The sequence below is a fragment of the Artibeus jamaicensis genome, unplaced genomic scaffold (assembly GCF_021234435.1).
Source record: "Artibeus jamaicensis isolate MK-2021 breed Jamaican fruit bat unplaced genomic scaffold, CSHL_Jam_final contig_519, whole genome shotgun sequence".
Taxonomy (NCBI): domain Eukaryota; kingdom Metazoa; phylum Chordata; class Mammalia; order Chiroptera; family Phyllostomidae; genus Artibeus; species Artibeus jamaicensis.
The window spans coordinates 7,712,185-7,735,906 of record NW_026521871.1 but is presented as its reverse complement, the minus strand read 5'-3'; the positions used below and the strand labels follow the sequence as shown (position 1 = coordinate 7,735,906).

The window sequence follows — 23,722 nt, the reverse complement described above, 5'->3', positions numbered from 1 at the left end:
CACCCCACCCAGGCCGTGGAAAAACTCTTCCGTGAAACCGGTCCCTGGTTCCAAAAAGGTTGGGTACCGCTGCTTTAAAATGCTGTAAGCAGCCCTGGTGGGTGTGGCTCAGTTGGTTGAGCATCCTCCTGAAACTGAGGGGTTGCGGTTTGAATCCCCGTCAGGACACTTGCCTGGGTTGTGGGTTCATCCCCTGCCCCCACACTGGCGAGTATCCCTGGTTGGGGCACATACGGATGCTTCTTTCTCACGTTGATGTTTCTCTCTCCTCTTCCTTTCTCTCTAAAGGCAATGAGAACATGTCCTCAGGTGAGGACAATATATACATACATACATAAAGTAAAATGCTGTATCTCTTCTGTAATCATGTCTGAGGTCAGAAGAGTTTCTGAGCACTGCTTTGCAGTATTTCTCCTAGCTGGAACATCGGCTGTTTTTGATGTGCGTTTGGAGATTAGCTCCCCTGGCAGGGCAGGATCCTGTCCCACAGAGAAGAGAGTTGACTTCAAAAGGCCCAGAGAAGGGAGAAGCCCGAGCCACAGGGGATAGGGCCCTGCGTGGCCCTGCGGAGATCAAAGCCTACTCATGCTGTGTTCCTTGTTCTTTCTGTGAACACAGTAAAATCTGAAGAATTTGTTTGCATAAAGTTAAAGCACACGGTTCTATGACTCCATCAGTTAGACTTAAAATGAAATTTATTTCAGTTGAAAAGGAGATACACTTGGCTTCCCTCGCTGGCCACAATGTAGGTCAAGATAATAGTGATTCTTTAGGTGCTTTTAAAACCCTTAATGCTTTCATTGGTTTGGGGGGAGGTTTTATACATTATTGGATTGCACAGCAATTAAAATAAAACAAAGGTACATTTCAGCCCTGAAAATCTGTAGATGAGACAGCGGTATGTTATGAATATTTAGCAGAGCAAGGAGTAATTATGAATTCTACATGAGATATTAAGTACCATAAGCCACCAGGCAGGTGGCCAGGGAGCTGAGCACAAGTCCTGTGACTCTGAGAATTTCCTCCAAAATCTTGCTGTCCTTCAGGGTGATGCTGCCCACTGCCTGTGAGCTCAGCTGTTGTGCCGCGTGGTGCTGTGGGTATGGATACTGACTTCAGTGTGAGGCCTTGGGGGGTCACGTGGAGATTTTCTTGAGAGTGCTATTTGACTTACCTGGGTAGAGGTGCACGTGGAAAAGAGCAGTATGCTTCTTCTTTGCCAAAGGTGCAAGCCATCAGTCAACAAATACTCATCAAGGAATGTTTGTCATGCTTCTGCTCTTGGCCTGGCCTTGTGCTGGTTACTGTTTGGAATACAAAGAAATGTGTGATTCTAGTCCATGAAGAACTTAATCCCGTTAAAGAGATCCTCCTACTGAGACAAACATGGGGTAGAAATAGGAACAGGATTGAAAGGCTGCACTAGGTTTTTAATAGGTAGAACAGCAAAGCAAGGGGAGTAAGAAGAGGTGGTTAAATACAAAAAGTAAGAGGAGGGTTTGAGTAGAGAGAGAGGGTTAGGACAGTTTGGTCAGGTGGTAGAGAACACGGCTGCTAGGCAGAGGAGTTTGGGTTTTATCCTTGGCCAGCAGGATCTCTGAAAGGTTCCTGAGCTGGCAAGTAGCATATGTTGGGTGTCCAGCAAGGTCACATGTGCTCAGTGTTCTTTGTGGGGCTTCTTTTGGAGGAGGAAGCAGGTTTGGGAATGAACTCAGAGGAGCGGTGCAGTTAGTGGGTGGATGGACCTGCCCTTGTCACCCAGATCCACCACTCTCTAGTCAAGGCATCTGTCCTCTCACATACTCATTTTCCCAGCTGTGAATGAGGGTAATGGCTCTTCCGTGGTCACCTCAAAGGGCCATTGGCAGATCCTGCGGGTGGTGTCTGTGGAAGCCACAGCTACAGGCCCAGTGCAGGGGATCCCTTGAGGGCTTGGCATAAGCACCTAGTATGCCCAAGAAGACAGGAGAGCAGGGAGATATAGGGGTAGAAGAGACTGAGGTTTGGTGGCTGCTTGGCTAATTTGTTTTCTTCCTCTCGTGAGAAGGGTTTTATTTTTGTAGCGTGAAGCTGCTTCCTATTTAAGAGGTTTTAGAATCATGGTTCTTACCCCTGGCAGCACCATTAGAATCACCTGGGAAGTTCCAAGACCTACTAATGCCTGTGCCTCAGCCCAGACAAGTTAAATCAGAATCTCAGGACAGTAGGGTCTAAGTAGGTATCTTTGCAAAAAACTCCTCTAGGTGATGCCAGGATGTAGCAGAGTTGGGACCCTCTGCTTTAGAGGTAGAGATGTGGGAGCACTGACGGTTGCCTATAAACTACCTCTGAAGAGCTACCCCGTGTTTCTGTACTTTGAGTTTCAGAGTAAATCTGTTCTCCGTGCCAAAAGGGCAGAGAGAATTACACGGGTAAGGCTGGTTTAAAGGTTTTCTTAGGTTTTGGCTTTAGTTCTTTTAACACATTCCTTTCAAAGTCGTTTGTGTTTGTAGTCTTACTAAAGTAATTTGGAGACAGACAGACTCAAAATAAATTCTTATTTTTCTTAAAATATCACCAATCTGAGGCATCTTTGAATACCAGCCTACTGTGCAGTGGGATCTTAACTATCTTTCGGGAAGCTTACGAGACCCAAAATGCCAGGGCCGATGCCTACTGGAAGATGGCCTGCGTTGGAAGCATCCATCGCTGGGGTGGCAGTGACAGCCCTAGCTGCACAAGGTGGAGAGTCCATAGGTTAGGGGCAAACCACCCGAGTTCCACAGGCTAGTGAGGACCCCCATTTCTCATGGCTGCAGAAGGGCTCCCTCCAGGCACTGGGGGTCGCCAGCGTGACTGGCAGGCTGGAAGGTCTTAAGAGTCAGTGACTTGGGTCCCAGTTCTTGCTAGCTGTGTGACCTTGGAGAGCTCACTTCATCTCGCTGAGCTGAGATTGCCTACCCTCTAAGCAGCTGTGAGAATTGAATGAGAAGTAATGAGTAAATAGCTTAGCAAAATTCCTGGCACAAAATCAGAGTTCATTTTCCATTAATTCTTTCACTTATGTAAGAAGTCACATGGTCTTGGCAGCTTTCCAGTTTGAAGAACTTCAGCACCAGGCCACACTGACTTGCCAAAATGGCCACATGCTAGGGCTTGACAAGCAGCAACCCTGCCCCTCCAAGATAAGGGGTGTGGTGTCCTGAGGAGGAGCAGGAAGAAGGCCCTTTGGGGAAGCGGCCACAGATGGCACAGTTAGGGGGCAGGCATAGACCTGTGTGACTTAGGGTTGCCCTTCGGGGCTCTCAGCCTGCAGGGCCTTGTGGTTTATACATACGCAGGTCCTGTGCCACATCAGAGAGGGTGGCAACGTTGGGAATGAGCCGCTGGAGGATTCCGGGCTGCTGACTCCAGCTCAGGAGGTGGGGCTGACTGCCAGTGTGGGGTTTCTGCTGGTTGTCAGAGCGCTCTTTTCTGTGTGTTAACAAGAGCCACCGCCCAGTTTCCAGCAGCAGACAGCCATACTGTATTGTTTAGTTTGCAGCATTGGAGATTTGAGGTGGAAGTACTTGGTTTTTTTTTTTTTGGTCAGGGTGGATGGTGGTGTCAAGCAAACTAAAATAATTCAAATATTTTATAGTTAGGGAACAATTTGCTCCATTGGACTTGAATAAAAATATTTCTGAATATCATTTTATTTCCCATTGTCTTTCTGTGTTTGTAACCACATGGTGGATGGCACAGAGTGGGGGCTGTGGGGCTACACGGGAGTCTCGTTCTTAATGTGTCTTCGAGGGCGAAATGCAGTGGGTGCTGCTTCGAGGCTGGTGGTAACCGAGTGCGCCTTCTAAGTCAGGGACGTCAAACTCAGTTTCACCAGGGGCCACATCAGCCTCACAGTTGCCTTCAAAGGGCCGAAATAATTTTAGGACTGTATAAATGTAACTACTCCTTAACTGTTAAGGAGTTGAAATTACATTGGGCCCTTTGAAGGCGACCCTGAGGCTGATGTGACCCCAGGTGAAAAGGAGTTTGACCCCCCTGTTCTAAGTGAATGTGCCTGTGTTACAAATGCGTTTGTGGGTGGAGTACCAGCAGGTTGTGCCCAAGGGCAGATCACGACTCAGGAGGAACCTCCACCAGTACTTCACATCCTAAGCCTCCATGGACTGGGATGACCTGTGTACTCAGTGCACCTGAACCTGGTTTTCTCAACCTCTGCACTATTGACATTTGTGGCCAGATGGTTCTTTGCTGTGGGGGCTGTCCTGTGCTTTGTAGGTATTAGAAGCAGATCTGGCCTCTTGTCTTTTAGATGCCAGCAGCCCCCCCACCCCTTCCCTGTGACAATCAAAGAAGTCTCCAGACACTGCCAGTTGTCCTCTGGGGGAAGGATCACCCTTTATAGTGGCCACTGGCCTAAACATAGAGTGTCCTGGCAGAAGCTTTAGTTAATGTGTCATTTGGGGATATTACAGTCTTACATCTGCACCCAGCCCTATCTTGTAGTTACATTTTACTTTTGCCAAAAGCTTGTCCAAAACATTATTGTGTGCCGGTTTATAGCCAGGTTAAAAAGAAAAATCTAAACTAGGAACCTCCACAGGGAAGGGATGGAGTCAGACTGTACCTTTCTTATTCAGAGTTAATCCTCAGCATGAACCAAGCACAGGGATTGGAACATAATAGGTGCTTAGTAGATGTTTGCAACCGGCAGTAACATCTTTGTAAAATGCACGTCCAAACTTTCAACTCTAAAAAGTATGTAGAGCAAGTCGGCAGGTGTTTACTTAGCATCTACCAAGTGTCTAATGTTGAACTGGAATTTTAAAAAGTAATATTATTATAGTGAAGAAATGGATACTCCGAGTGATTTTTGAGAATTAACATTTCCCCCCAACTTTACTTCCAAAACCTTGTCTGTGCGCAGTTGCTTGGAATTACTCAGTTATGTGTGCTAATGTCAGCTCTACTATTAGAATATAAAAGCCCAGAAAAATTTGCCAGTAATGCAATTCTGAGAAAATTTCAAAGCTAAAGGACTGATCCAAAAATATAAGAATGTCAGATGTTATTAGCATTTGGCTTTACTACTCAGAAATAATTACATTAGCATATTGCTTCAGAGATCTGCCCCATTACACCAATCAGTTTTGAAATACTTACTTTATAACCCACATGAAACCAGCTAAGCATGGCGCCTGGCCTATCACTTCACTCATAATTGAGTGGATATTGTTGAATATTCTGGAGGAGGCAGAAATTCTTGCTTATATGGACTTTATCAGCCTTTGCTAAATCAACAGAATGAAATGACTGTTTAATAAATCTGTTTTTAAATCCAATTACCAGGTTAACAGTGCTTGCTTGGCTTTATTTTCTAAATAATCTATTTAAATTAGAATTAATTCAGTTGAAAGGATTTGTTGAGTACTGTGTTGATCAGCACTTATTGAATAGTGACCATGAATAGTGGCTAAATCATACCATCTAATGATATTAAAACAGTTCTGAGCATTTGAGGGGAAAATGTTAATATACTTTGTACGATTTAATTCATACCTTTGTTGGCAGTGAAATGACACCAGCCGTTAGACCAGTGGCGTCAGACCGGACCTTGGTTCAGCAACCTCGGTACTTGAGTTGTAGAAAGAATTCAGAGATAAGACTCAAACTATACAAGCGTTATTTAGAGAGTCAGAGGTAGAAGAAATGGGCCCAGGAAATAAGTTACAGAGGCAAAAGAAGGGTCCTTGTTGCTTAGAGTCCTCGTCTTCGGGATATGTACCTGGAGGTCTCAGACGGGGATCGCAACAGAATATTCAGCAGCTTTCCAGGTGTGTCCTTTCAGGGTCGTGGTCTCAACTGATTGGTCAGCACAGGGGCAGGGGTCATTAGTGTAGCTGGCCCTGATATCAGCCATGGCATTGCTTGTCTGGTTTTGCTGCTTTTCTGGGCCTGGAGCTAAAACACAATTGAGGCCCAGATGTATTTGATGTGGGTCAGAACCTCATTGTCCAAGGGCTTACTGCTTAAGGGCTGTTCTCCGGCCCCCTTGTTCGGTCCTGCCCTAACAGGGTCTAACCCGCATGACTAGCAACATGCCGGGGGAGGAGAGGTCACAGGAGGGTCGGGACCACAGGACCGGCAATATGAAAAGTCAGGGGGTCTAAACCAGTGATGTGCTAGGGAAGCAAAGGTCACCCTGGGGACGAGGTCCTTATTTCCCTGTTTTGCCCATTGCCAGGGACCTGAGGGTTTTTGCCCTGGTGACCTGTACCTGGCCCATCATCCTTGCTCTGCTCATGTCTGTCTAACTGCCTACCACGCCTTCATCATAAACTGCTTATTTAATTAAGAATTGCCTAGGGTGCCCTGGCCAGGTGGCTCAATTGGTTGGAGCATCATCCTGTGCACCGGAAAGTTTCCAGTTCAATTCCCAATCAGGGCACATACCTGGGTTGCTGGTTCAGTCCCCACGTGGGGCATGAATGGGAGGCAACTGATAGATGTTTCTCACATCGATGCTTCTCTCTTCCCTCCTTTCTCTCTAAAATCAATTTAAAAAAAAAATCCTTAGGGGAGGATTAAAAAAAAAGAAGAAGAATTAGCTGGGGAGGCTATTAAAACTTGTAACTCCTAGGTTTTTATCCTAGAGATTCTGATGATGCAGGGCCTGGAAATGTGTATTTTTAACACCTCTCTGCAGGGAGCAGGGAGATTTTAATGATCAGGCAGATTTGAGGGCTCACAGGATAAAGTTTTTTGCAGAATGCCATCACTGCGTATCTTTTCCACCTTTTTACTTGTTTTCTCTATCATGGCTTTTTCTAGATGACAATGCATATAAAATACAAAATTTGATCACTAACAGTCACAGGTCTTCTAGTCTTCTGACTGCTGCCACATATATCCATTGCCCAATTTCTTTCAGTGGTAAGCAGTATCTTATAAAACTATAGTACAGGTCGTTCAGATACAGAACATTGTCAGGGAAGGAAAATTTTCCTGTACCCTTTAAGGAACTTTTGGCTAGCCAAATAATCAAATTGACATGAGACAGATTAGCAGGAGAAAAGCAAATTTAAGTTTCTTAGCACGTATACTTCCTGGGATACCAGGAAGGCTGAGCAACTCACTGAAATGGCAGAAATCATCACCTTAAATATCACCTTCAGCTACAGACAGAAGATGTTGAAGATAACAGTGAGTTGTGGGAGGTCACAGGGAAAGCTCAGCGAACAGGGGTAAGGTCGTCCGTCGTGCAGACCGAAGCCTTGCCTTCAGCGCTGACAGTGAAGGCAGGCCGTGTATGCGGGGGCACTCTTACAGATGCAGACTTCCCTTACAAATGTGAATGTGCTTTACAAAGGGTAACTTCTCCTTATTCAGAGTTTCTCCCTTGTCTGCTGTTTCTTAAAATAAACCAGCCTAAAATAATCAATATCCCCAAAGAGGCATATTTTAGGGTGGCCAACTCTGCTCCCCTTCACCATCAATCCAAGCATCCCTCATGGCTGAGTCCCATCAGCCTGCCATCACGATACTGTAAACTGGGTGACTTATATACAACAGAAATTTATTTCTTACAGTCTGGGTGCTGGAAGTCCAAGATCAAGGTTCCAGCACAATCAACTTCTAGTGAGGGTCCTTTTTCTGGTTCATAGCTGGCACCTTCTCAGAGTGTCCTCACAGGGTGGAAGGGGCAGGGGATCCCTTGGAGCCCCTTTAATGTGGTACCGATCCCATCATGAGGATTTCACTCTTGTGACCTAAGTACCTCCCCAAGGCCCCACCTTCTAATACCATCATATTTGGCAATTGGTATTTCAACATATAAATTTGTGGGGACATAAATATTCCAACCACAGCACCTCATTTTGCCATTCTGTTACTGGACTAAAGGGGTCCATTTGCCTATGTACATCAAAGCCCAACAGGATACAAGCAGGAGTTTGTAGCAAAGAAAGCAAGGGTTTATTTTTAGGAAGTGGCCCACACAGAGTCACAGGTGAGCTAATGCCCAAAGACCTGGCTCCCCAGTGGCTTCCAGGGCACGGGTTATACAGGGGGAAAATCATTAGTCATGGTGACCAAGGGAGTTAGGGTCATGGTCATGGTCAGGGTCATGGTCTCTACTGATTGTTGGGTGCTAAGGTAGGGGTCAGGGTGTCATTGATCAGTGCATCTGGCCCTTCATCTGGGCCTGGAACTGAAACACAGTTGAGGCCTAGATGTTATGTCTAGTTTGACTGACACTGCCTCTGGGGTCAACAGACACGTAACTTTGTTCCTAGGATTATGTGATGCTGACTAGAACCTCATTGTCCTGAGGGCTTAATGATTAAGGGAGTGAACATGCCTGGGAAAAGGAGGCAGGTAAGTCAGGGTGCTGGATGAGGCCAGCCTAAATCAAGAGGAAAGCAAGGAGAAAATGTCATATTAAAGAAAAGTTTCTTTGTGGTTATACTTCTCTAGGCACATGTACTCTAGTATCCCACAGCCTTAACTCTTGGCAACCACCAATCTGCTCTTACCTATAATTTTGTCATTTCATGAGTGTTATATAAATGGAATTATACACAGAGCCTTCTCAACTTATGATGGGGTTACATCCTGATAAACTCATCCTAGGTGGAAAATATCCTAAGTTGAAAATGCATCTAATATACCTAACCTACCAAACATCACAGCTTAGCCTAGCCTTCCTTAAAGGTGCTCAGAACACAATATCCAAAACCACTGGCAACACAGTGTACTGTGGAGTATCCTTTACTTACCCTGGTGATCCTGGGGCTGACTGGGAGCTCGCTGCCACGGACCAGCATCATGATGGAGTTTCACACTGTGTATAGTTAGCTTGGGGAAAGAGGCAAATTTAAAGTTTGAAGTAGGGTTTCTACTGAATGTTTATCACTGTCACACCATTATAAAGTTGAAAGAAAAATAATAAATTGGAGACGTGTAGTTTATAATCTTTTGGCATTAGCTTTTTCACTCAGCATAATTCTTTGGAGATTTGTCAAGATGTTGCATATATTAATAATTTTTTGTTGTTGTTGTTGCTGAGTAGTATTCCATGCTGCGGATGTGGCAAAGTTTAACTGTTTAGCTGTTAAAGAACATCTGCTGGTTTGTTTCTACTTTGGGACTCTTATAATAAAGCTGCTATGAACATTTGTGTACAAGTTTTTGTATGAACACAAGTTTTCATTTCTCTGTGATAAATGCCTGGGGGTGCAGTTGCTGAATTGTATGATAGCTGTGTGTTCAGATTTTTAGGAAATTGCCAAACTGCGTTTCAGAATGGCAGCGCTATTTTACATTTCTACAGACAGTGTGGGAATGGTCCAGTTTCTCTGTGTGCTAGCCAGCATTTGGTGTTACCATTATTTTTGTTTCAGACATTCTGATAGATGCATAGTGATATCTTATTCTGGTCTTAATTTGCATCTGTTTGACGACTAGTAATATTTAACGTCTTTTCATGTGCTTTGCCGTCCGTATATCCTCTTGAAAGGAATGCGTGTTCTGTTATTGGATGGAGTGTTCTAAAATGCCCTGTAAATCTGTCACTTGATGGTATTGTTGAGTTCCTCTATATTTTTATAGTTTTTTTGTTTTGTTTTGTTTAGTTGTTCTGTTAATTGCTGAGTGATGGGTGTTGAAGTTTCCAACGGTAATCGTGGATTTCAGTCAATTTCTTCTTTCAGTTCTATCAGTTTTCGCTCACATACTGTGCATCTCTGGTGTTTGGTGTGTACACGTTAACGATTGCTATGTTTTGCTGGTAGATTATCCTTTTATTTTTATGTAATGTCCTTCTCTCTAGTAATTTTCTTTGTCCTGAAGTCTCTGATTTTTTCATTTATTCTTGATCTCCTGATTTGGGTGTTTTATAATTAAGGCTCTTTAACCCCTCGTTGTTTCTTTTTTAGGAATATATCATTCGGGTGCAAAGAGGAATTTCTGTAGAAAATAGTTGGCAGGTAAGCATTTTAGTCCATAGAAAAGTATTTTAAATTTTTAAGCAAAATTCTGACTTGTGGCATCTAAAAATCTGGAAAAATGAGAACATGCATAAGTATAAATTGCGTTTCTTTTAGATATAAACTTTTAGCTTTCACATGTATGTTATAAGAGATATTCTAGTCTTAGTTTGCTACCAGGGAGAGTATCTAGAACTTTGTTCTCTAGCTACACCCAGAGTAAGTAGGGTAGGCAGATTACTTACTTTGTTCCTGGTAATTCAGACCTCCTTTGAGGTCCTCTGAATTCAGACCTCCCCTGCAACTGTGGTTTGCATGGGGGAAGTTACAGTTCAGTCTACCAGGTAGGAAGGTGACACAGTGCCCTGGACATTATACAGCGTGGACACTGCATTTATGGACTGCCAAGTTCATTCATGGGCCATTTCTAGTGCTGGTTTCCTCATAGACTTAGATGGGGCTCTGCTTTCCTCAGTGGTGGCCTCAGAGAGAAACAAACTTCCTGCATAGATCTAGAGGTCCTTTCATTGGACTTGCAGAGGAATTCTGTATAGGGGCCACTTCTGTCCTGTTTTGTGATTATAATTACCTTCCTCCTCTCTCATATTATCTTGTCCTTCACAGCCGAGCTTGAGCCTTACTTTTGGTAAAGAACACAATTCAACTGAGTAAATTCCAAGACCTAACTGGCTTTATGAAGCTGTTCATGAGTCAGAAGCATCCCATCTACCAGCTAGAGAGGTGCTCCATTGAGTTGTACAAAAAAGAAGGTTTTTATAGGCAGAAAGAGGGTGGGACTAAGAAGTTAAAAGAATGGACTACTTCTGGTAAGGACAACTTTCCTTAGAAGGCTGGATTTTATCGGGTAGATTACCACACTATTGTTGATCAGGCAGTTCCAGACTGGTTGGTTTAAAATTCCATTCCTGGGAGAGGCTAAAATTGCAATTAGGATTTTGGTTTGGTGACTTGTTTTAGCAAAAGTGATTCCATTTTGGCCTATTTCTCTCTCTCTCTCTCTCTCTCTCTCTCACTTTTTAAAGATTTTTATTTGTTTATTTTTAGAGAGAGGGGAAGGGAGAGAGAAAGAGAGGGAGATAAGCATCAATCATTTGCCTTTGGCATGCCCCCAGATGGGGACCTGGCAACCCAGGTTGTATCCTCACTGGGCATAGACCTGGTGACCTTTTGGTTCTCAGGCTGGTGCTCAATCCACTGAGCCACACCAGCCAGGGCTTTTTCTTTTCTTAAGTAGTCTTTGACCACAGTAGCCCTTATTTTGTTTTTTCCTTTGCCGGAAATTTCAACCTACATTCTGTTTAAATAATTGTAATATTTAACATCTATTGAGCATTTATTGCTGGGCATTGGTTCAAGCACATTAATTTATTTACCCTTTAAAGAACACTCCTATGTGGTAATATTAGCCCCACTTTATATTCAAGAGGTAAGTCACTGGTCCAAGGTCACACTCAAATCAGCAACAGAACAGGGTTGGAATTCATGTATCCTCCATGATTAACTGCTGTGCCATATTTGCTCCCTTGCACTTACCAGGGTTAGCCTTATATTTAACTTTGGGTGTATATTTGACAAGCAGGGATAACAGCAGTATCCTTCCAGAAAAATCAACCTGATACAGTTTTTTAGGTTGGTTAGCAGCCCAGGAGATAAGTAACAGAAATGTAGACTCTTGGACCCCCACCCTTGAGCTACTGAGTTAGATTCCCTGTGGTGGGGTCCCAGGTGATCTATAGGTAATTCTTTTGCATGTTAACATTTGAGAATCATCAATAATGGTTGAAGTCAAACTATTCAAAAGCAAAATAATTTCCTTGCCCAGACCCCGAAGAGGTGGTAGAATTTGGCAATGGCCTAGTCAATGACATCAACATAACTAAGGTAGAATGTATAGACAGTGAGAGGTGGGCTGTCTACCCAAAGGGGAACTGGGAATCAGGGAGAAGGGTCGGCTCTCTGCCTACAGGTGTGAGTTGGTCTCCGGAGTGGTGGGGTCTCATCTGGGGAAAGTTTTATCCAGTCAAGGATGACATGGCCTCAAAACTGTCTACCTCCTTTTTCTTTGATTTCATGTTCAGTAAATCATGTTTGGTAAATCATTAAGTCATCTTTCCAGGTGCCTGGTTATTAATAAGAGAGATATTTAAATGACGATTTACACTGAAAAGAAATAATCATCACTTTCTCTTACCTGTTGCCGTCTTGCGAGTTTGGCTGGCATTAGCCAGTTTCCCACAGCCCGGCCAGCCCAGCACACTGCTAGGTCTGTTCTTGGGGCCTGTCAAGCTAGGCAAGTTAAGGAATAAATGTAAGACTTACTGTCCTTGGCACAAGGGCCTCGGCTCTAGAATGCCAATAAATATTAAATAAGGAAATGAAAAGAGATGGTCTTTCCTGAATTAAAATACCACTGTCTTATCTCTTATAGGTTATTAGGAGATACAGCGACTTTGATTTGCTGAACAACAGCTTGCAGGTAAATATTTTAAAGCACTAATGGCACACTGCTTGCTTGGGGTGTCTTAGAAACCAGTTGGAAATGGCAATAATGAGAACAAGAAATTAACAAATTTTCCTGGCAAAGGGAACAGATGATGTGTGGCTCTAAAAATAAACCTTTGGGAACAAATGTGTTTTGTGATCGTGACCCTGAAAGTGTGTGCCTTTGTGCCATGCTGCGTCTTTCCCGCAGTCATGCGATGTGTGTTCTCTTTTCTCACATTAGCGGTGATTGAGGGGAGCGCTGGGCTTGTTCACTGAGAGGGAGCTGGAACTGTCTCAGACTCTTTCCACCGAACTCGGCTGCATAGTCAGCATTGCAGATCAGTGCTCAGCACTAACTAGAGACTTTTTTGGTGTAACTTTTCCTTTTAAATACATATTTCTAAATCCATTTAATTTTAGTGTTCCTAATTGGTGGCCATAATGGAAAGAAGGCTGAGCTGCAGAGTCTCTCTGCGGAAACAGCCAGTGCTGGTAATGATTGAAGGGTCCTTCCTGGAGGGGCTTTAGTGCTCTAGGAAATACTGGCAGTGCCACCCATGCGTTCCCTTTGCAGATCGGTCGAGCGCTGTGGATTACTGAATACCCCTGGGCTGTGTCACAGCTCAGATTTGATTGGTGACACAAAACCCTTACTACCTGAGCCAGAGCACTTGGCTTCTTACCAGCTCAGCAAGGAGATGAAGGATGGCTCCCTTCCACTGGTGAGCTAGCCATTGTCACTTAGTCTGAGTGACCTCCGATCCTGTCCAAAAAGGACAGGAAGACTGCTGGCTAGGAAGGATTCCTTTTCATCAAGACGCCATATTTTATTGATCAGCCTTTGGAAAAGAACATTTGTAGAGTCTACACTTTAAATTATTTACAGCACTGCTAAAAGCAGGATTGTCTAATTTTACTTACAATAGAGTTGTCCTGAGTATCTGCAAACCTTTATGTAATTGTCATAGGACCATGCATTTGACACATGTTGTCTTTTAAAATTTTAATTTTAATATGATCAGTTTAAGTCTCTAGATAGAATATTGAGACTGAATTCTCATAGATGGGTTTAGTTAGTTCCATATACAGATTTTCATAACATATTCTTTACTCTCAGACAAAAGTGGGGCCTGTGATGACCTTGTAGATAAGGTACAAATGTGCACTTCATTCCAGCCATGGATATTCCCCACAAATCCCTCCAGACATCCCACAGGACATTTCCACAGTGGAGCGAGCATTTGAGAATTAACATTGAACTTACTATGAGTATTCACCCTTATGCATAAGTGAACCTTTGCCCAGTTTTAAAGAAGATGGAGTCATCTTTGTACAATGTTATTCAGCCAGAGCTGGGTAAGAATTGTGGGAGAAATACTTCTCAAAATTAAATTGCCTGTGCTCAGCTCCTGAGAATGACTGTGGGAAGGAGCGTTTTATGTCCTGTTTGTTCTTGCTCTGGGGATATAAGGTTGGATCTCTGTGACTATTTAATTATGGCCTTTTTAATATAATAGAATCTTCTTTTTGCTTCAGTTTAATTTTCCCTTTCAAAATGGGTACTTTCAATGTGCATCTTATTTCAAATGCAAATATTCATGTGTATTGATGTTGGCTTGTGTTGGGCAGGATATGGCCAGACATCATTTCAAGTGGGAGGTTTTTCTGGATCCAAGTAAACAAATAGAAGAAAGTACATACAGCTTTTTGGCAACAAAATATTGCAAAATATCTTCTATAAAACAGACCCAAAATATTCTAAAACCACAGAATAAAACTGTGACAATGATTTTCAGTGTCTGATTACCCTTCTTGACTGATAATGAGTTCCTGATGAAGAAAGAGAAATATAACACATATATGCAGAGTTTTCTTGAGTTCAGTAGGAAAATGCCTGAGTGAAAAAAAAAGCAGGATGTAAAATTATATATAAAATATAATATAATTACATGAAATGTTTAGAAAAAAGATTGGGAGACATATGCGAAAATGTTAATAGTGGTGAACCCAGGTAGTAGGATTATGAGTTACGTGTTTTTCTGATTCTTTTTTTTAAAGACTTATTTATTTTATTTTTTAGAGAGGGGAAGGGAGAGAGAAAGAGAGGGAGAGAAACATCAGTGTGTGGTTGCCTTTCAAGCACCCACCACTGGGGCCCTGGCCTGCAACCCAGGCATGTGCCCTGACCGGGAATCCAACTGGTGACCCTTTGGTTTGCAGGCCAGCCGCTTAGTCCACTGAGCCACACCAGCCAGGGCATTTTTCTGATTCTTTATACTGTTCTGTACTCTCTAAGTTCTCTGCAAATAAGCACATGTAAGCTATATGAAAAGAAAAATAGAAAAAAAGCTGCACTTTCTCTGCTCTTTATAGTGAACATATTTTGTAGTGAAGAAAAATCCCACCTTATTTTAAAGGCACCATCAAAGTACTGATCATCTAGGGCAGCGATTTTCAACTCGTGAGCCACAAGGATTTTTTACAACAGCCAACACAATAATAGCTGACCAGTGTGGTTGAATCTAAATCATACTTACTTTTTTGTCAGATTGGCAAAAAATACATATTTTTGGTGTGCTACAGAATATCAGTGATTAGTTTATGTATGCCACAAGATGAAAAAGGTTGGAAATTGCTGATCTAGGGAGACAGCATACGACAAGGAACAAGAAGGAAGCCGGAGGTGAAATGGGAGGAACTGGGTCGGAGCCCGGGCTCTGCCCCTCACCTGCTTGTCTTAGTTATTTCCTCTCTCAGGCCCCACTTTCCCCATCTGAACCAGAGGGTTGAAACAGATGACTTCTCAGGTTTGTTGTAGCACAAAAGTTTTGTTACTTGAATTTTACTGCCCATTGTCGACATAGGAGAAACTGTACTATACACTGAAGGGAAATTGGAACAAATTAAGGCTCTGTTGAGAGTGTAGAACTCCCTAGAATATTCACTGGAATATGGTTGAAGGCAGTGTGTAGACTATTAAGATCTGATACTGAAGGGAGAGATGAACAGATTCAGAGTCTGTAGGGTTTTTTTCCTCCAGACAAAAGCTAGTTTTCTTGAAACTGTGATATAGTTTGTCATATAATTTAGAGGCTTCTACTAGCCTAGCGTGGGACAGATTATGGGCTTTAGGCCCCATTTTGGTGATCATCTCCCATTTGCATTGTCACTCTGCAGGTGTTGTGAGTGGAACTTTGGGGGACTGTGTCCTTTATACAAGGAACTCGAGAAGGGAGTCCATAGGGCATGCTAAAGAAGAAAGCTGGGGAAAATGGGCCGTGAGGTGTCATGGCTCCAAGCCATCAACGTGGAGGTTTCTTGGGAAACACTGGCTTAGTGACTGTGTCACCCCATGTGCTAGTATTCTCTTTCCCTCCCTTCTGACTAGTCACTGACTTGCTCAATTTTATATTCTGAGATTGGTAAGCATTTTAGAAATTCTAGGAGAAAATTGAAATTCTAAGAGAAAGTGAGTGTATCTTGGATGCTAATCTTTTTTTAAAAGACAAGATTTTAAAATAACACGTTGCCTAGTTTTAGTACTTTTAGGAATATTTATTGTAAGATACTGGACTAGGGCAGGAAAACACCTCCAGCATGTCCAGCAGACTGATGTAGCAGGGATGCAGCGATGACCACAGCTGTCAGCAAAGGACTCTCTCACCTGATGATTGGGAAAGCTGATGGTATGTCTGGACAGATGAGTACATTTTCCTAAAGTGAAATGAAGCTTGAAAACATTGGTCGAAGTTGGGAGGTCACAAAGTTTGAAACAGATACATTATCAGATTCATTTTCACATCCCCACCATGAATGAAAAATACCCCTGCTGAGGTTTGAATCCATATGTGATATGTTATCATATGTGACTGTCCATTCTGCCTGATGTGATAGGGTCAGCTGGTGGGCAGGCAGTGTGGGCAGATGTGCTGATGTCAGTCAATGGCATTTTTAAAATCTTGGCTGAGTAGATAATCAATGTGATAAGCAACAAGGTTTTTTTTTCCTTTTCCTTTTTTAATTGAAAAAAAGTAGTAATTGAGTAATGAGAACATTCTATAGTATGAAAAAAATTAATTGATCAACTCACTCCCAGAGGTAGCCATTCTCAAGCAGATGGTGTGAGTCCTTTTAGACATTTATTTGTGTATATAGCCATATCCTGAGGTGTGCACGCACACGCACATGCATGCACATGAGGAAAAAACCTGAGGTGTGTGTCTTATTTGGCAGTACCATGGTACAGAATTCACTCTAAAGGCACTCTGACATTCTTTTATTTATTTATTTAATTGTTGTTCAAGTACAGTTTTCTGTCTTTTACTCCCAGCCTACCCACCCAGTGCCAATTCAAAAGAATTCAATTCTTTTGAATTGGTGTTTTAGGGTTCTTAGGGTATAATCCTGTCTGACATTCTTTCATAGTTGGAGAACAGGTAATTTATAATTTTCAGCCAAACTCTTCATCTTATCTAATGTCAAGTTCAAGGTCTTCACTGTTTTTTGAAAAATACAGAGTGGAGCAGGTTAACTTAGGCTTGCCCACAAGGGTGGTTTCAATTACAGCCTTGTCTGAACTCAAGGTGGCCTTCTCTTTCGACTCTGCTCTCGGTCAGTACACACACCACTCGGACCGCCCTAATCCAAGCAGGAGTGAAGAATAGCGCTGCTCTGTGAAAGTGACTTTACTCATTAAACTTTGATACTACTCTGATGCCTTGTTTTTAAGTTTGAAAAATAGACTTTAAAGTTTTACATGATCTGGAAAACGATAGTACCTTGAGCATCTGCATTTATCTTTCCTCCCTCTGGAAGCCACTCCTAAACAGTGAATCGATCTTACATGTGAGTGTACACACACACACACACACACACACACACACTCAAGGACAAATAGGACAGAAGGAAACCATAGCACAACATTTGAAGCTGAAACGCCATACCAATTAAGCAGATATGGGAAGGCAGAATTCTGGCATGGGGGATGGATAACCCCACTGGGTCCAGTTTACACCACAGAAATTCCAGAAGTTTTAGCAATTGACATCACAGGTGCTGCCTCCGGAGAGGGGCCAGGTCAAGCTAAAATCAGGAGTTCAGCCCTGACTGGTGTGGCTCAATTGGGTGGGTGTCGTCCTGCAAAGCAAAAGGTCATAGGTTCCTTTCCTGGTCAGGGCACATGCCTGAGTTGTGGGTTTGGTTCCTGGTCAGGGCATGTATGAGAGGCAACCGATCAATATTTCTTTCTAAGACCAGTGTTTCTCTTTCTCTCTCTTTCTCCCTCCTTCCCCTCTCTCTATAAATTAATTAATTAATTAATTAATTAAATCTGTAAAAATAAAATAAAATCAGGAGTTGAAAGTATGTTTAAGAAGCAGTGAGGTCCCCAGATCTTACCAATCCAAGCAAGTTAGGCCTGCCCTTCTCCCTCCCACAGAAAACTAGAAGTTTATCTTCTGGAGAGGTAATAGTCTGTGGACTGGAGAATGCGGGCACAGTAGAAAATATTTACGTAACAAACAGGAGCATGGCCCTCAGCCACCAGCCTCTCCTCTGCCCTCTTCCTCTCAGCTCCTGGAACACTGGCAGTTAGGCCTAGACCTTCTGGGCAGGAAACCAGAAGGTTTAGGGAGGGTGTCTGCCCAGGCTAAGACGAAAGAGTGAAAGACTCTCAGACTGAAGACTAAGGTCACAAGCCCTGAGGGAGGTCGTGTGATACAATAAAGCCCACAACAGCCAAGCCACAGGCACTCACCTAGAGCTTCTCATCAGCGTTTGGTGCTCTGCTCTTAAATATGAACAGACAACCCAGGATCACCAGATTCTTAAGAACATTTTAATATGAATGATAACAACTGAAACAAACAGGAAAAAAACCTTCAAGAAGCATAATATGTAGAGTAAGAAGAACATTTCAGGTACTTCAGAAAAATTCTTTTATATTCTCAGAGAGATAAGAAATTGTATTACATTTAGGGTGCTATTAAGGGGGGAGAAAAGGAGAGGACTGAGAAATAAAAAAGATGATAGTAGAAAACTGAAGGAGTTCATCATCACTGAACTATTATTATATGAAATGTTAAAGGGACTTATTTAAGAAAAAGAAGATCAAAACTATGAACAATAAAATGGCAATAAATACATATCTATCAACAATTGAGTCAAAAAAACAAACAAAGCAAACAAGAAGAACAGAAACAGAATCATGGGTGTGGAGAGTGTTTTGATTGTTGCCAGATGGGAAGGGGTGTGGGGGAATGGGTGAAGAGGGGAGAGGATTAAGAAGTACAAACAGGTAGTTACAGAATAGCCGTGGGGATGTACAGTACAATACAGGAAAAGGAGCAGCCGAAGACCTGATACGGATGACCCGTGGACATGAACGTGGTGGGGGGAACTGCTTGAAGGTGTGTGTGTGGGAGGGTGTTGGGTGGAGAGAGGCAAAGGGGGAAAAATTAGGACAGCTGTAATAGCATAATCAATAAAATGTAATTTAAAAAGATAATAGTAGAAATTAAAACTTTAGAAGGGCTGAAAGATAAAGGAAATATCCCAGAAAACTTTTTCAGTAGAAAACAAAGTTTTAACAAAGGTGGAAAAAAGGAGAGAAAAGATAAGAATAGAAGATTAGTCTAGAAGGTCTCATATTGGATAATAGGAGTTCCAGAAAAAGAAAGAAAGGACATGGCGAGGAAGAAGTAATGACCTAATACAAGGAAATACCAAAGAATGTAAGGATATTACTAGTTTCTAGGTTGAAAGGGCCCAGTACTCAGCACAGAGAAAGAAGGTAGACCCACGTAAAGGCACATGGGATTCACAAACTGGGGTCAAAGAGGCAATCCTAAAAGCTTGTGTGTTGGAGGGGAAGAATGAAGAATCTTGGAGGGGAAAAATGAAGAATCTTGAACCTTTAACCACAGCACTGGAAACTAGAAGACAATAAAGTAGTTTAAAAATTCTGAAGAAAAAAAACATTTTCAACTTCGATTCCACATCAAGATTTGCTGTCAATCAAGTGTGAGGGTAGAATAAAGACAGATTTACACATGCAAGCATTCCAGAACTTGCCCCTCTTTTAGGAAGTTGACAGGATATCTCCTCTAAAAATAGGGGGAATATCTAAGGAAAAGGATCGACATAGAAATGAGCATCAGGAGGAGAAAGACAAAAGCATCTCCAGCGATATGGTAAAGGGAGGTCCAAGGATGCCAGCAGGTGTAGGGACCATCAGTCCTGCTTAAAGCAGGATGCTGGGTTCTGGGAGATGCTCCTCAACAAGGTGAAATTAATGCGTCTCTGTAGGCGAATGTGTTGAGAAAAGGCTTAGTCAGAGAGTTCAGAGTTGAATAGAAAACTAAAAAAAGTAAACTGCCAGTTGATAGAAAGTAACCATGCTAAGAGTAGTAAGCATGGCTTTTTGGCTATAAATATTGTTTTCCCAGAGTAAACATGAGTACTACACTAAATAAAATTATAGCGCCCTGATTGGTGTGGCTCAGTGGATTGAGTGCAGCCTGTGAACTGGCATGTTGTCAGTTCAGTTCTCGGTCAGGGCACATGCCTGGGTTGTAGGCCACGTCCCCAGTTGAGGACATGCAAGAGGCAATCATTGTATCTCTCGCACATTGATGTTTCTCTCTTTCTCCCTCTCTTCCCCCTCTCTAAAAGTAAATAAATTTTAAAAAATGGTAACATAACTATATTAGAAGGATTAGGAACAGGGTGTGTATGGGGTGAGGTCAACATAGTGAAAGAGAACTTAATACTCATCTTCCATGATAGAGGATTTATAGATAATTCCTAAAAATGAAAAATCAAGATATAACAACATAAGCATCCCTTGGTGCCATAAGATTGTCTGAAAGAATTGAAGGTAGCTGTCTCTGAGGAGTGGGGGGAAATGGGTATGTCCGGAATGGATATGTCGTCTGGTGGCCGGGGGGAGGGATGTCATGGAACTGTGAATAATAATAAAAAACTGACTTTTGAAATAATGTTCATGTATAAGTTTGATAAAAATAAAAACACTTTTAAAAAAGCAACAAACAATAAGTGTTGGAGAGGTTGTGGAGAAAAGGGGACCCTAATTCACTGTTGGTGGGATTGCAGACTGGTACAACCACTGTGGAAAACAGTATGGAATTCTCTTTCTTTTTTAAATTTAATTGTTGTTCAAGTACAGTTTTCTGTCTTTTACTCCCATCCCAGCTCACCTCCCCATGTCCCCCACCTCCGTCCCATTTCCACCCCCTTAGTTGTTGTCCATGTGTCCTTTATACTAGGACTTTATACTGTGGACTTTATACACTTTATACTGTGTCCTCCTCTAAATATTTCCCCTTTTCCCCTGAAATTCCCTCCCTTCTCCCCTCTGGACACTGTCAGCCTGTTCTCTATTTGAGTGTCTTTGGTTATATTTTGCTTGCTTGTTTGTTTTGTTCTTTAGCTTCCTGTTAAAGGTGAGATCATATGGTGTTTGTCTTTCACTGCCTGGCTTATTTCACTCAGCATAATGCTTTCCAGTTCCATCCACGCTGTTGCAACGGGTAGGAGCTCCTTCTTTCTTTCTGCTGCATAAAATTCCATTGTGTAAATGTACCATAGTTTTTGGATCCATTCATTTACTGATGGGCACCTAGGTTGCTTCCAACTCTTGGCTATTGTAAATTGTGCTGCTATGAACATTGGGGTTCATAGGTTCTTTTGGATTGGTGTTTCAGGATTCTTAGCATATAATCCTAGCAGTGGAATCCCTGTGTCAAAAGGCAGGTCCATTTTTAGTTTTCTGAGAAAATTCCATACTGTTTTTCATAGTGGTTGTACCAGTCTGCAATCCCACCAACAGTGAACTAAGGACCCCTTTTCCCCATAACCTCTCCAACATTTGTTGTTTGTTGCTTTGTTTATGATGGCCATTCTGACCGGTGTAAAGTGGTATCTCATTGTGGTTTTAATTTGCATCTCTCTGATAGCTAGTGATACTGAGCATCTTTTCATGTGTCTCTGGATCCTCTGTATGTCCTCCTTGGAGAAATGTCTGTTCAAGTTATTTGCCCACTTTTTAATTGGGTTGCTTGTCTTCTTAGAGTGGAGTCATGTAAGTTCTTTGTGTATTTTGGAGATTAAACCCTTGTCTGAGGAATCATTGGCAAATATGTTTTCTCATATAGTTGGTTCTCTTTTTATTTTAATACTGTTTTCTTTAGCCATGCAAAAGCTTTTAATTTTGATGAGATCCCATTTGTTTATTCTTTCCTTTATGTCCCTTGCTCTAGGGGACATATCAGTAAAAATGTTGCTGCGTGAAATAATCTGATATTTTCTTGCCAATGTTCTCCTCTAGGACTTTAATGGTGTCATGGCTTATATTTAAGTCTTTTATCCACCTTGAATTTTTGTGTATGGTGTAGGTTGGTGCTCGAGTTTCATTTTTTTTGCACATAGCTGTCCAGTTCTCCCAACACCATTTGTTGAAGAAGCTATTTTTAGTCCATTTTATGTTGCTGCCCCCTTTGTCAAATATTAATTGACTGTAGAGACTTGGGTTTATTTCTGGGATGGAATTTTCTCAGAAAACTAAAAATGGACATGCCTTTAGACCCAGGAATTCCACTGCTAGGATTATATCCTAAGAACCCTGAAACACCAATCCAAAAGAACCTATGAACCCCAATGTTCATAGCAGCACAATTTACAATAGCCAAGAGTTGGAAGCAACCTAGGTGCCCATCAGTAAATGAATGGATCCAAAAACTATGGTACATTTACACAATGGAATTTTATGCAGCAGAAAGAAAGAAGGAGCTCCTACCCGTTGCAACAGCGTGGATGGAACTGGAAAGCATTATGCTGAGTGAAATAAGCCAGGCAGTGAAAGACAAACACCATATGATCTCACCTTTAACAGGAAGCTAAAGAACAAAACAAACAAGCAAGCAAAATATAACCAAAGACACTCAAATAGAGAACAGGCTGACAGTGTCCAGAGTGGAGAGGGGAGGGAATTTCAGGGGAAAAGGGGAAGGATTTACAGGAACTAGTATAAAGGACACATGGACAACAACTAAGGGGGGTGGGAATGGAAGGGAGGTGGGGAGCACTGGGGGGGTGAGCTGGGATGGGAGTAAAAGACAGAAAACTGTACTTGAACAACAATTAAAATAAATTTTAAAAAGAAAAAATTGTTTTATAGTTATTATGCTTAATCCAGTATTTTACGAATTCTAAGATGCACAGTTTTTTCACATTTTCATGTCACTGAAATTAGGATGCACATTAAAATCTTTGGTGTCTCAGACTGAATGAAATATGATAGCTCAGGAGTCTGATAATGTATCTTATTCAGGAATGACATGAGTATAATATAATGCTTTTTTTCTTAAAGATTGCAGGCCTGTGTCTACCTCTTCCTCCCAAAAAATTGATTGGTAACATGGATCGTGAATTCATAGCTGAGAGACAGAAAGGTCTTCAGAACTATCTCAACGTTATCACCACAAATCATATCTTGTCTAATTGTGAGCTGGTTAAGAAGTTTTTAGATCCAAACAACTATTCCGCAAACTACACTGGTAAGCAGTGGGGTCTGTGAGCGGTGGTCACGGGGCTAATGAGGCTCTGTGCTTTGTGGAAGATGAAATATGTGGGAGAAACTATTCCACCGGGAAGACGTGTACATTTGTTATAGGGTATTATTCATTCACCAGTTCTTACCTGATTGTAATTTACTGTAGGTGTATAAAAGAAAATAATTAGTTTTAACATGTTTGTAATGCCTGCCCAGAAAAATCTGGAGGAGAAGTTATTGTGTCCGTGTACTTACATTCTTGTCTTTAGTAACTTCCCTGACAGAATTGATAGTAAATAATCCATGATAACCTATACGGTAATTGCAATTGATTTGTATTTGGCTCCTTTTTGTATTTGTAGGTACACAGTGTGTCTGGCTTTTCTCAGAATTACTTTACCGCAGCAGCGACTCTAAAGGGTCCTGTCTGTGTTCCCAGGGGTTCACTGAGACCCACTCAGTGCACAACATAGGGAGGAGGTAGCTGTCTTTCAAACCTTCCACGGAACAGGGCGGAAGCCAAGGGACCGAGGTGGAAAGGACACCAGTTCCACACAAAGCTGGCATTTATTACCGGAACCCAGTGTCAGCAGCATGGGTGATTAAATATTCAATACAGTCTGGTGTGGCCTTGAAGACACCAAAGGAAACCATTGGAGGACTGAACTAATTATACTAA

General features: G+C 42.2%; 1 protein-coding gene across 3 annotated transcripts in view; it reads left to right on the top strand.

Moving 5' to 3' along the window:
• PXK (PX domain containing serine/threonine kinase like) overlaps window positions 1–23,722 on the top strand; it is a 69,671-nt gene that overhangs the window by 13,547 nt on the left and 32,402 nt on the right. For 2 of the 3 annotated variants that reach the window (XM_037137311.2, XM_037137309.2), the window contains exons 2-4: window positions 9,918–9,968; window positions 12,418–12,465; window positions 22,861–23,047. In XM_037137311.2, the coding sequence (XP_036993206.1) occupies window positions 9,918–9,968; window positions 12,418–12,465; window positions 22,861–23,047 (286 nt within the window). Of the gene's footprint in view, window positions 1–9,917; window positions 9,969–12,417; window positions 12,466–13,105; window positions 13,196–22,860; window positions 23,048–23,722 lie in introns of those variants that run through there. The other variant, XM_037137312.2, reaches the window with a different exon arrangement.